At 41.4% G+C, this 14,347-nt stretch overlaps 1 protein-coding gene across 1 annotated transcript; it reads left to right on the top strand.

Moving 5' to 3' along the window:
• The first annotated feature begins 412 nt into the window (after nt 1–412).
• Nucleotides 413–14,003, top strand: mdka (midkine a). The gene is made up of 5 exons (XM_072671410.1): nt 413–522; nt 9,937–10,019; nt 10,370–10,537; nt 10,868–11,026; nt 13,345–14,003. Exons 2-5 carry the CDS (start codon nt 9,938–9,940, stop codon nt 13,371–13,373), a joined length of 438 nt encoding a protein of 145 aa, XP_072527511.1. The 5' UTR covers nt 413–522; nt 9,937; the 3' UTR covers nt 13,374–14,003.
• The last annotated feature ends 344 nt before the right edge of the window (nt 14,004–14,347 follow it).

Here is a 14,347-nt window from a genome sequence, read left to right as displayed (position 1 = left end):
ACATATCATGATGCTGTAGGCTGGTTTCTATCCACACACACACACACACACAAGCAAACTAGCCATCCTGACCCCAACACACACACACACACACACACACACACACGCGCACACAGAGAGTAAGATAAAGAAAAAGCCCCCCTTCTTCAGTGGTCTGTGTGAGTGGGAGTGTGTATGCGTGTGGCCTGACTAACGTTAACTCTAAACGCATGAAAAAAGTTATGATAAGCTTAGGAAAGCAACAATTGACAACAAATTTAAATCAGATGTAAGAGCACCCCTCTGAACCCAAACACCGCGCCGGACATTTGATTCGTGTTTCAGTCCAAAACTTTCTCGACCACACGAGTGGAAGGCGGCCGGTCACGTGGCGCAGGACGTCACAGCGGGTCTGGTTTAAAGCGGGGCGGTAAGGGGTCGCAGCAAACTGGTTAACCTTCTGGAGAAACGAAGAGCCGGAGCGGATGCTGGAGAGCAACTAAGCACTGTTTCTGTGTGTGGACTTGGAACAAGAGTGAGCGAGTAAGTTAAACCAAACAACAAAAAGTCGTGACTTTACACAAAGTAAGAGAAAGACTTCGCTTAGTTAGTTAGTTAGTTAGTTAGTTAGTTAGTTACTTCGCGTAATTAAAATAACTTGCTTTTTAAAGTTCTTAGAAAAGTTTATCGTTAGAAAATGCCAAATCATTATCCTTATATATTTTTTTGCAACCGATTTGCACAAACTAATGAACACATTTACATGCGTTTGAGTTTTTTCCTCGTTCTTTTCACTTAAAGGGAGCTTTTGAAATTTCCCCACTGCGGGACTAATAAAGGACTATCTTATCTTATCTTGAAATCTTACATTTCTCCCAAAAAGCAAAAAAAAAAAAAAAGAAAAAAAAAAAGAAAAAAGAAGCGCTCTTGAAAGTGGTTCAAGGAGACAGCAGTCTGTAAAGACGTCCCCCTTAAATGAGCAGAGCAGATGAGTGATGAGGCAAGTCACAGCGAGCAGGAGGGAACGGGATGGCATTTTAACCTGATTTTATCTGAATAGTGTCTGAAAAAAATGTCAGGGTGAGCTTTTGAACAGGGGTCTCTGGAACAGTCATGTCAGTGTGTTTGCTTGTCTGTTGTTAAAACGCCATAGTATTATAGCCTATTCAAGAGGTGTAATGCACTGTTATGTGTGGGACAGTTTTACTAGTGCCCTGTTCTAAAAACTATAGAAAAAATGAAAAGCTGCTGTTGGTTTTTGATGGCTGTTGGTTTGATCATTAGTGATGGTACTAGGAAAAGGGGGAACACCGTGTTTTTCTCCTGGTGGGCTGATATCACTGTGCAAATGATTCTAATGGTTTGTCAGTTGTGTCGACTCCTGGCATAGTTGGTTATTTTCTAATAGGCTCTATCGGTGTCCAACAGGAAACGACTGATGTGTAATGGTAACCATCAATCCATTTCCTATTAGAAAGCAAAATCATCATCATTTAATCATCATTTAATGTTTTGCCAAGATGGTCAAATCCAGCCAAAGCAATTTGCATCGCATCGTGTTAAAGAGTAACAAAAGCATTAATTTGTTCACACACAGATTTCAAAGTTTCTAGACAGGGGGAGGTTGGGATCATATCCAGCTCTAAAGTTTCTATTTCAGCTCTCTTGATGAACCAATACGGCAATAAAGCAGCAGGCTGTTTTCAAAACAATGATGCACACAGCATTGTGCACCAGCAGTGTGTGTGTGTGTGTATGTGTGTGTGTGTGTGTGTGTGTGTGTAAAAGAGACAGAAAGAGTGCAGAAAGAGGTTTTTGTATAATTAATGCACTTGGCTGCATTCACTCCCTCTTGACTTGAATGGGTTGATTAAGGCAAGCTAAGTCAAAGGGTCAGGGAGGAGAGAGAGAGAGAGAGAGAGAGAGAGAGAGAGAGAGAGAGAGAGAGAGAGAGACAGACGCTCTCCCTCGTCTTTCGTCTTTCTCTCCTCTTTTGTTCGGCTTCGGACCTTTTCACCTGAGCGGCGTTTGCGCGTCCCCTTCCCTGGTCTGCCCCCCGCCCCCCTTCTGATGCTAAACAGACCCCTTTCTCACCTCGGAACTGAAGGAGCGCAGAAGGTGCGCTCTTATTCGGGGGGATTACAATTTATGCTACACCGAGCGATCTGGACCCCCGCGCTCGGGTCCCTTTTGTTCGCCCACTTGTTTGTGCGTGCTTGTTCGGGGAGGCGGTGTAAAGAGCGGAGGGCAGTTCTCCCTCTCCTTTCGACCGTGTAGATGTTTTCACACACTGTAGGAATGGAACAGAGTTGGGGTTTGGTCAAATCTGGACTTTTATATTGCCTCTGACAAACGGTCTGTCCAAAAGTTTGTGGACACCTGCTCATCCCAACTTTCTGTCTGAACCCAACCCACTTTGTCCACCATTTGTTGCAATAGCAGCCTGCATCATCTAAGAAGGCTATACAGTGGGTGTTGGAACATTGCTGTGAGGATTTGATTGCATTTAGAGACATTACTGAGGTCATTTACTGATGTTAGATTAGTTCTGGGTTACAAACAACCCAGCCTACCACCATAACCTCAGAGAAAACACTTGCACTAGTCCACAGCCCAATGCCGGAGGCCTTTACACCAGTCTAGCGACCCATGTTGTTGAGCACATTGACCTTAGGCTCATGAGAGGTTTCTGCAGATTTCCTTTCTAGTGGCAGACCTTATAGAAGCTGTGTTTGCAATTGAGCATGTTTGTCAAGTCACTAATCAGAGCGCAGTCTGGGTATTTTTCATTATTAAACGTAGTGTGTAATGCTTCCTTTTTTGTATTCAAAGTATATATTTTAACTAGTTAACACATTTCCTCAGACAGTGTAGAACACAGCTGATAACCAGACATGGGAGAGTGCATTACAGCTCCAAATGAAGGCCTATGGTTACTCTAATGCTTGTATAAGAACCACTTGACTGTTCTGTGTACACAGGCTGTACCACCCTTATTACAACACCGTACTGCACAATTTTATAACAGTTTATTACACCGTCCATATGTCGTACCAGTAGATAGAATGATACCTGTGGTTTGGACTTTTAAACACAGACCATAACGAGTAATTTAGCCTGGTAGTGATGATATGCTTACTCAGGTTTGAACCCACAGGGGTTGAACCCATAGGTGCTTTAGTGGTGGAGGAATGGTGATTCTGCTTTGATGGGTTTAAAGCACTTATGCTTGTTTTCTCTAAAGAAGTAGGGGAGCTGCACAGGAAGAGAGGGATCTTTGTTCCCCCACGTGTCTGTATATTTGTGTGTGTGTGTGTGTGTGTGTGTGTGTGTGTATGGGTCTTTTGATTTTTCTGAGAAGGGGAGGGCTGCAGCTTCATGTGGAAATGCTTGTGTGGTGTGTGTGTGTGTGTATTTAAAGAAGACAGAGATCAATTTTTCTACCTCCTGTATACCTGATTTACATTTGTATAACAGCATGCACTGAAAAAAGCAATTCAGTAAGTCTGTTTTATTCATGTGGAAATGATGTACATATCTGAATCAAGTAAATTCTTTACATTGCTTTCAAAGTAAAACTTGTTGAGGCTCTCCTATGTCCAGGTAGGAGTGCGTATTCGTGTTTGCACGTATAGTCAGTAACAACTGCCTGGATTTATGGCTGTTAATCACAGAAGAGAGAAGAGAAAAGTGAGTGATGAGATTGCTGAAACAGCTGGTTTTAGGTTTCCTGCCTGTCTCTTATTGCCCGGACCCGTCTCTCACCTCGTCTGTCCCTCTGCTCCACCCTGTCTGCATGCCTGTCTTTCTGTGGTTGAACACATTGAAGTAGTAATAAAAAAGTAATTATGAAAGTAAGCATTGACTCAGTGCAGTTGTTAGGATATGCAGAGATATCGGCAAATATCTGCAATTTATTCATTTAGCTCCATAGAAAAAAAAAACTGTCTTTCGTGTCCCATTGTTTTACATTTAATGTTGTTGTGATGTTGTGTTTCATGCCCATGGAATGAGCATTGTCTTGCACTAAACTGCACTGCCAAGGTTGTTTCACCACTATTATAAGGAAGCACTATACAGGCATTTCGGGCTAATGTTGATATCCAACATATTTCATGTACATATCTGTATACTGATGTTATCTGTATACATCAGTATACATATATGTACATGAAATATGTTGGATATCAACATTAGCCCGAAATGCCTGTATAGTGCTTCCTTGTATGAAACCAACCCGTTGGGAGCCTCAGACTGCTTTGAAAAGAATGCATAGAATACAAAAATATTAAGCATAATTTCTGTAAATGTGCAATACTGCGTAAGGTTTAGAAGTAGCAGAACAGGGCAACCGTCATTTTAGCACAGACGTGTGTACAATGTCATTTTAGCACAGATTTAAATATAATTGGAAAATATTGTGCACTGCAGCTGGAAGATAGCTGCAGCTGTGTTAAGCGACTTCTCTTTTGAGTGTGAGCAAACCTCAGTCTAACTCTAATGCTGCTCTCACTGAGCAGACTTGCCTCTTACTAATTCATGAAAGAGTTTGACTTAAGCAGAGCCTTATGCCCCGACAGAACACTTGTAATGGAATCTAAGATCTATTGGCAGTAAGATGGGTTTTTACGGGCCTGAATGAAGCACTTTAGAGCCAAAGCCGTCTTGACGAGCGTGCAAACTGTGCCATATGCCCCAGAACCAGCGATCTGGGTCACCGCTTTGTGTTATTTCTTCTCCTATGTAAATGAGCTTTAATTCCTGCTGGTCATACAGCAAGTGCTACACACACACACAAAACACTTCATGGGCCCTGATGGAGTGATGGAGTGAAAAGAGTAAAATAGGATACAAGAGTAGAGAAGTAAATGGGTGTATGTGTATGTGTGCCTGTGTGAGACAAAAAAGTGTGTGTGTGTGTTCAGCCATCCTGCATTCCTCTGTGTGCGTGATAATAGCTACCCTGGAGCGTGTAAGTGAGTGTGTGTGTGTGCGCGCTTATGTGTGTGTGTAACTTAGTGGGTCAGAACAGCCTCATTGAGCTTTTGCTGTCACAGAGTGCAGCCTGGAGACACACACACACACACACATACACACATACACATGCACACAGTCTTTCGTCCAGCTGGGCTGCAATTCAGAATGTATTCTTCTTTGGAAAAAGATGGTTTGCATTTCTTAGCAGCAACATAGAGCGAGAGAGTGTTTATGTGTGTGTTGAAGAGGGGGGCAGTGGAAGTGATTTTAGAGGAGAGGGTGAAGATGGCTTTAGAGGGTGAAGAAGATGAGAGTAAAAGAGAAAAGGAGGAATTTTAAGGGTTGTTTGGGGCGGGAGGGGGGGGCATTGAAATTTTTGGGCTCGAGAAAGGGGGAAGGTTTAGTCATGCTCCAGCAAGCCACTGACACTTAATTAGTGTTTCAGAGGGAAGAGCTGGATTTAGTGGGTCAATAGAATATATTTATGGACTGCTCTAAAGGAGGGCTAGGCATTTGTCCTGACTGGGCTGAGAGAGAAAGAGAGAGAGAGAGAGAGAGAGGGAGAGGGGTTTTATTGCTGCTAGTTAGGGAAAGCTATAAAGGTTTTTGGCGCCAAAGAGATGAGAGGCTCAGGTGAAAAAGCTGGTGCTTTCTGTGGGAATTAGACTTTGAATAGAAATTTAAAGGGCAGAGAAATAGAAAGGGATAGACTCCTGCTGACCGACGCTCAAACACAGAACAGCAACCGGTCTGCCACAGCCAGTGACCTTTAGGGTCGTTCGTGCCCAGCGGCAAGGAAAGTCCATTGCCAGCGAGTGGAAGTGAGTTGGAGGACAAGGCAGACTACCGTAACTGGAATTGGTTGAGAGAGAAAGAAAAAGAGGGGGGGGGGTGCTCAGTTGTGCTCCATTTCTGATGACTTTGTCAAGTCTTTCATGCCCCTCCCAGTTACTTAAAGAGCCCATATGGTGGAAAAATGAATTTTCAAAAATAGAAGACTTTGATGTAGTATCTTCAAAGTAAGTTCAACACTTTTATGATTTAGGAACATTTAAATTTACCTAGTACTGCAGTGTAGCCTCTCCCAATCCAGTTTAATGTCTTATGAGCATATAGATTCATATATATCTGAACTCTGTTAAACAAGTTAGGCCACACTGACTTAGTTTTGAGGTTTGACCGCAGTGTTGTATAGTGTGTTGTTGTGTGTGTGTGGTGCTCCTGCCCTGTTCCGGAGGACCAATGTCCCGCGGTGAGTCTTTTCTGCTCTAACAATACACTCCTACCATCTCCCATCACACGGCCTGGCCATTGCCATGGAGATGGTAGCCAGCATTAAAGAGTGCACGCACTGCCAGAACCACGCAGTTATGAACAACAGCACTATACGGGTGTGCTTTTAATCTGATTGAAACACAGTGTAGGCTCTTAGAAAACACTCTACTCCTCAAGAATGCTGCATTCATCAAACTTGGCAAAGTTTCCAAAAGTTACCAAACAGCTACCCTAACACGCACTTCCTTTGAATAATCATATTCATGGTATTTAAAGGGGCATTTGTTTGCAATACAGGTTTACACAATGCTTACTCTACTTGGACCTGGATGATTTTGCTAGATCCAGTATCTGCATCTTGTTTCTTTCTTAAAACATTTAAGTCTCTAAATGTTAAGCAACACTGATCATTTTAGGCCACTTCCACATGTATCTGAAAATAAAAGTTTTCCTGGAGCAGTTTTTTTTCCAGCAGCGTTCACATTAGAATGCATGAAAGGCCCAAATGCTTGCAGCCCTAAAACGCAGCCCTGCAGGGGTTCCTAACACTTCTCCAAAGTTTGAGGTCCGAACAGATCTAACTCCCAATCTAATGGTTGGTGTGGCGTAACAGATAACACCAGTACCTGTCAGTGAGCTACCACATCATGTGGGAGGCTGGGGTTCGAATCCTGGTCTGAGTGACTATGCTCATCAATAAGAGTCCTTGGGCAAGACTCCTAACACTATATTGGCCTGCCTCTGTAATATGAGTAACCTTGTAAATCGTTCTGGATTAGAGCGTCTGCTAAATGCTGTAAATGTAATGTAAAATACAGCACAAAACTGCTAGATTCTTACTGTGCTCCATAATTACACATAGACTTAAAACACAGTTTGTACCGGGAGAAAAAGCTTAAAACTTAAAATTAACTATATTTTTTATGTTGCCATGGCAACATCTCTGTCTCTGAATCATCCACACACTTCTGTTCATTCTGTCCATAGACTATATAGAAGAGTGGACAGTACGTCCCCTGTCACTCCCATTGTGACGTTTTAAAGTCAAATGTGGCCAAAATGGAAGCTGCATTTTTTTTGCGCTTGCACAGTAGAGAAAAATTTGAGCCAAAGCATGTGCAATAGAAACAGGAGGCAAGGTTGTGTGACTGCCGAACCCCGCCCATATTGCGTGCACAGCGACTTTTATTAAAATTAGAAAACTCTCTTTGCCACACCACTTTGAATATAGCCAGATCATTTTAAATGGAAGTTTCCTGTCTTCTCTGTTTACCTATCTTGGATTGGGCAGGATTAAGAGACATTTTGGCCTTTCTTGTCTTCACTGTCATCCAGTCCACTTATATATACAGTCAATGGTTCTGTCAAGCACAAGTTAACATTGTGATATCAGTGCATTGTGAAAAACCTGCATTTTGCCTGGATAGGAGGCCAAAAACACAGGGACAAAGCAAAGTCCTGCAGATGTGGCAAAGCTTGAATACATACACAAACATGATTAATTTTAAGTGTTTATTTGAGTTCCTACATACAGTCATTTTATTTTGAACAACTAATCATTTTTCATAGTTCGCATTTATGTGTCCCTCAGTGACTTGTGTTTAGCATCTCTGATTCAAAGGTTGGAGTGATTCTAGTACAGGTTTGTTAACATTACATATCTTACTATGCACCAAAATGCCAAAACTCATAGTAGCCAAATTAGCTGCAAGTGTATGGCAAGAACTGGTTCGATGCACATAATAAATAGTAATTCTGACTTTAATCATCACAGCATGGCCCTTCATTTGTGTCAGCAATAAAGAACAAGTCTGCAATACATTGCTAAACCCATTATTCTGCTCCAGTGCAACAATCTAATAAGATTCCTAAATGAAGTGTGACTATTTTACTGTTTCAGACTAGTGGAGTAAATTGTGAAATATTTAATATTTAAAATAACACCATTAACCAGCACTTGACCTGAATCACTGAATTGAATTACTTTAGTAATAATCCTGGGGAAAAACTGTACTGTTGTCCATATTATCAGTTACATCATGCCCCCATGAATCAATGTGTCCAATGTCATGACAGCATCTGAAAAAATAAATGCACCCTTGGACTCAAAGTCAAATACTTTATTGATTCAGCTAGAATAATCTGGCCTACTGGCCTCTACGAAGGCAAGTAGAATTCCCTGCCGAACAGCTATACAGAGAAAGACAGTATGTGTTTAACTGATTTAATCACAAAGACCATATAAAGATCAGGCCATGAACAATAGAAGTGACCCGAGCACAAGTGACAGTCTCTTTCCAGGATATGTCAGCAATATCAACATAGTGAGTGAATGGAAAAGTCATTTGTGCAGAACTAATCGATGGTAGCAATGATTTCAGCTAAATGAAAGTGGCGATGTTGTGTCATGCTCGGTGTGTAAAGCGGCTCTGTTTTCTCACACTTTTTGCTGGAATGTGAAACAAACAGACAACTGCTGTGCACTCACATTAAGCATTCGATGCCAGTGTGACACATTATCTGTGCCTGTTGTCTTTCCAGCACTAATGACATCTACCCCTCACCACCGCTCCATCAGAATGTTTCTTAGAGAACACAGCACTCATCCAGGCTGCCTCCCGGAGAGTTAAACAGCAGTGTTTATAGAGTATGGATGAACAAAGTTGTGTGTGTGTGTGTCTGTGTGTGTGTGGGGGGGGGGGTTATTCAATAAAAAAAATGAAAAATAAAAAATGCAGCTAGATAAATGTCCAATGGAGCTAATTGTCACTTTAGAGGGGTAATTAAACAAGACTAGTATTCTGGATAAATCACCACCATTAGTGGAGTTAGGATATAAATGTTGAGAGAAGGACCACGGCCCGCTTCTCAGTTCAACTCTGTGTTAATAAAATGTCGCACCCACCTCACATCTTCTCCCTTTCTTCCATCACTCACCACACCAATGGATGGGTAGGGGAGTGGTACTCTGGGAAATTCGTCCCAGACTCCAAGCCAATAATATTCAAAACCCGCCCTCCTTGTTCTAGTTCATGGTTTACAAATTGCTGTAAATTGGCACACATATTGAAAAATTGGATGCTGATAGCACACATTAGGTCACCTGCAGTTTCTTGGAGATCCACTAGCATTATTAAAAGGTGATATTTATAATATAATCGCCTATATCACCATGACAATTAACAAACAACATATAGTGCTGCTCTACTACAGCAAACACTGTGTGTGTTACAGACGCAAACAATTTGTAGAAATGAATGAATATTCCCTTTCCATCTCCTCCACTGTACCTACTGGGTGGTTTTGTTTTTGGGGGTCATCTCACTGACACCCCCTGCCACACACACAGACACACATAGCTTTGCACTGTCACACAGTGTGGTTGGCACTTCTTTCAAACACCTGGCCAGAACCAAGCTAGTTGGTGCACAAGGCAAGGATAAGCTACCAACATCACAATTGTGTTTAGAGGATTTGTCTAGAAGACTGATAGACAAGAGCTTTTTTTCTTCTTAAGTGGAATAAGTCCATAATGTGTGAAAAAGAAGATCAGGCTCTGAGGCACTTGTTGTCTCTTTGGAGTGAGAGGCTACAGGTTTAATCTCCTATTACTCTCATGAGCTCATAACTGTTGAAATGTGAGATTTGAAACAGCATTGAAGTAAAATGTATAGTGTTTTTTGTAATGTGTGTGTGTCTTTGCAGGATGCGTGGTTTGTTTTCCACCCTCTTCCTGCTGCTAGTGGCCTTAATGATCGTCACTACAGATGCTGGAAAAAACAAGAAAGGTAAGGCAGTTTACAACAAACAAGAAAGATTAATCAGTTTACTGAATAATATTAGAAGCATTTTTTAAGAGCACTCCAGATAAAACTGAAAATCTGCTGTGACAGGGGTTCTTGGTCCATTCCTTAACGCATCCAACCAGTCACATTGTCACTGTTCCAGTTCCTGACACCTAGATGTTTGCCATTCCACACACTAGGGCTGCACAATCTTGATAATATCATATAACAGTTATATTGCTGTGCATTGACTCACTGTACATTAAGTCACTTTGGACCTTTGATGTGACAAGACAACAGATCACGTCTGCATGATTCTGACTAAATATAACATGACCAATGTGCTCTGTCAGACAAAGGTAAAGGACCAAAGGGAGCGTCAGACTGTTTAGAATGGCGCTTTGGTGGCTGCGTACCCAATAACGGTGACTGCGGTGCTGGGATGAGGGAAGGCACCTGCAATGATCAGACCAAGAAGCTAAAGTGCAAAGTGCCCTGCAACTGGAAGAAGGAGTTTGGTGGTGAGAGATTAGTTAATGCATCTCTGTAGCCTATGCTTCTATGTATACCTACAACACCTCTATACCACTTCCATTTTTCTGTTAACCTATAGTTAACCTATAGCTTTCTGAATTTAGTTATAAGCCAGTTCAGAACTTTGGGTACTTACACTGTTCGATAGATAGTCCTTATCAATAGAATAATAATAGAAATAATAGAAAGTCAATAGAACGCTGTGCATGGAAAACAGTTTTTGTGAATGGAGCCCTGTAGTTCTGTTTTCTCTTTTGTTCCATGCTTAGAAACAAGAATTGTAAATCTGGGTTGTCTGTGTGTGTTTTTGAATGCAGCTGACTGCAAGTATAAGTTTGGTAACTGGGGCGAATGTGACATTGCCACGGGTATTAAGAGTCGCTCTGGTACGCTGCAGAAGGCTCTGTACGATGTTGACTGCCAGCCCAGCATCACCGTGACTAAATCCTGCTCCAAGAGCAAAACCAAGACCAAAGGTAAAAAACAACCTCCTCTGATGTAGGATTTTGAGTGTGTGTTAAAGTCAGTTAAAGAAATCATCAGATCGCTGTACAGTAAGCCCTGATTGAGGTTCACTAATGTGCTACTGTCCTCATCTGTCTGTCCACTCTCAGGGCAAACGGTATGTAACAATTTTGAAGATGTGGTCTATTGTAGAATCTAGGATATGTCCTATGTTCTTATGGTAGGTAGATTTAACTACAACATTGATTGGCAAACTGGGAGATTTTCCTCAAAGCTCTGTGCATCTACTTAAGCAATTGTTTTTTTTACTCTTTATGTCCTTTTATATGACCATTTTGTTTCTTTAAAATGCCTACATTGCCATGTTGGGCTCAAAATGTCAAGTCAAGTCAAGTCAAATTTATTTGTATAGCGCTTTTTACAACTGTTGTCGTAACAAAGCAGCTTTACATAATTATTACTTAATAAAGAACAGATTCAGAGAAGAAAGAAGAAACAACATGAAGCGTCAAAGACCCCCGTGAGCAAGCCAACGGCGACAGTGGCAAGGAAAAACTCCCTCAGAGCTGGAGGAAGAAACCTTGGGAGGAACCAAGACTCACAAGGGGGACCCATCCTCCTCTGGCCAGACTATTTAAACATTAATGATAAAAATTACCAAACCAGGTACAACAGAAAGTTAATAGTTGTGATATTAATAGTGTCAGACAGGCACGAGTCCATCTAGGTTTCAGCACGACCACCAAACAGGCAGCAGCGGTGGTGGCGGGTTGGGGGGGGGGGGGCCCGCTGGCTGGACTAGTAGGTGGCAGCTGGTTAGATGCAGGTAGAGGGGACCTCAGCGGGCAATCTTCCTGCAGATCGGGCTGGGTGGCCATTTACTCGGGGAAGGTAAAGAGAGAGAAGTTAGTTCTAAGAGGAATTTTATGGAGTGCAGAGAATGTTGATCATCAGCATCTGGGTATGTCTGATGACTCCGGCAGGTCTGATTATCACAGCATAATTAAAAGGAGAGAGCCAGAAGGTAGAAAATGTCTAAAGGGAAATAAATATAAATATCCAAGCGAACATTAAACCAAAAAGACAAACAACAACCAGCCTTTTTTTTGGTCTCTGTGTGTTAGTTTGGGATGTGGTGGAGAATTTTATGCATGAGTAATGTAAGCTTTTGTCTTTGTGGGATCACAAGTCTCTCAGTGGGTGTTTGAGTAGGATGCCGAATCGAAGATGAGCCAGAGGAGCTGGAGTAGAGAGCGCAAGGCTCCAAAAGGCCTGGGTACACAAAGCCGATTTTGCTCTAGCACATTGATTTGTTCATGATTTTAAGATAGACCTTATTTGTGTTTTATTTCTGTATATATGACAGTTCAGTATTTGAGGCTTTTCATTCAATTAATTCACAACAGTTTTTTACACATATACTGTTATAAAACAGATTTTGGTTTTCTCATAATAGCAATCATCAAACAGAACTAAAATGTCTTGTGTGTGTGAAATACACCATATTAGCTTCACTTTTAATGTGTTTTAAAAGTAAACTCCTCATTTGTATTCTGCATTTAGCACATGATTGGCATTAGTTATTTTACCCAGGTGCGTTTTTATTGTATTCATTCTGGAAATGTATTAAGTATTAAGATGCAAATCTATATCAATGGCTTACAGTTCTAGGCACTTGTATCATGTTCTGCGTAATTACATGCAACTGTGTTCAGCAACAGGGTTCAAGACTGAACTTTTTTATAATTGATAATTCATGCTGTGACATAATGATACCCTACACTTCCTTCCAGCTGATTTAATTTATGGTGCAAAATGATGTGGTTAAAACCTCTACTGTAGCCTGGTGAGAATAAAATGCAGTAGACTATTCTGTAGTTGAGTTGAGTGGACAGTATTCATGCAGGTTAGATGACGAGTTTGTTAAATTGAATCATTGGGACAAAAGAAGACTTTGATGAGCTACTGTTATTCTTGATTTTTTGTAAGTTAATTATGTTTGGGATTTAATTCATACATTGTTTTGGAGAACCTTGAGGCTGAAGCTAAGACTGCCCTGACACTACTAGGTCAGTCACAAAGGAGTAGTTTGCAACCTGTAATTGGCATCAATTTTTTTCTCTCCATCAGACGAAGCTAAAGCGGAGCTTGTGACCATTGTAATTTCATGTGGGTCACTGGTTTAGAGACCACTGTTAGCCAATAGTCAGTAAGCATCATGCTTTGGTTTTGCGCTGAAGCTTCACTATCAAACAGAGGAGCTAAATGAAACATTAATCATGTGTGTTATGTTCTCTCTCGCTCTCTCGCTCTCTCTCTCTCTCTCCAGGGAAGAAAGGGAAGGGAAAAGGAAATTAGAGAGAAGGAGAGATCCAAGAAAGGCGCGAGGAGCCACCCTCCACCATCAGATGAACACCACCAGTCTTCCAAACTCCAGCCTTTCATTTCTCCCTCTTTTTACTCTGCTGTCTCACTTTGAGACAGAAAATGTGAAGTGTGTCAGACACGGCTTTCTTCTCCATTCTCTAAAGCTACAGCTCCTGTAGTTTTTTTGTTGTACACAGGAGTGTGTCACACAGCAACTCGCTTGACATACTGCATGAAATATTTCTTTCAGAAGAAGAGAAAGTGAAAGGCTGATGTTTGGAGGAAGCCGTCGCTGACCCCGGCCCCTCTGGCTCTCTGTAGAAGATGGAGAGAGATTATACTGTACTACTCTCTGTCAAAACCTCATCTGACGCAAGAAACGCTTACACACACACACACACACACACACACACACACACCACACTACACCAACCTGTGTACTTCAATGTTTATCGTATAAATCCACTTTTGTAATAAGGTTTGTGTGCTGTTGCAGTAGAGGGTTATCTGACTAGTGGAGTCTATGAGTAATCTCTGTTTGGAATAAAAGACTGCTCTTTTTGTAGGATAAATGTAAGAGTCATGGAGAAATCATTTGAAATAAAATATTTTGAAAGGTAATTTACATTAGTGTTATTTTCTGTGAATTGAACTACAGGGGTCCAGCACCTTAACTGCTTATAAAGTGTGTGTGTTTTAAAGAATACATTTGCATACCTTTCCGTTGAAGTTGGGGTGTTTTAAAATCTTATTTGTTCTCTTTCTTTCTCTCTCGCTTTCCCTTATTCACTTTCACACACTTACCCCAGTGTAGCTAAAATTTGAAAAAAGGATCTTTTCTTAACTAGTACAGATAATGCTCAGTGAGATGGACATCTCTCTGTCCAAAGCTCACTCACTCAACACCACTCAAGTAGAATTAACATTATACACTACAGTGCAGACAGAAACCAGGAATGTTCAGT

This window comes from Salminus brasiliensis, chromosome 25 (assembly GCF_030463535.1).
Source record: "Salminus brasiliensis chromosome 25, fSalBra1.hap2, whole genome shotgun sequence".
Lineage (NCBI taxonomy): Eukaryota > Metazoa > Chordata > Actinopteri > Characiformes > Bryconidae > Salminus > Salminus brasiliensis.
The sequence above is the reverse complement of the archived record's forward strand: the minus strand, read 5'-3'. Positions and strand labels throughout refer to the sequence as shown.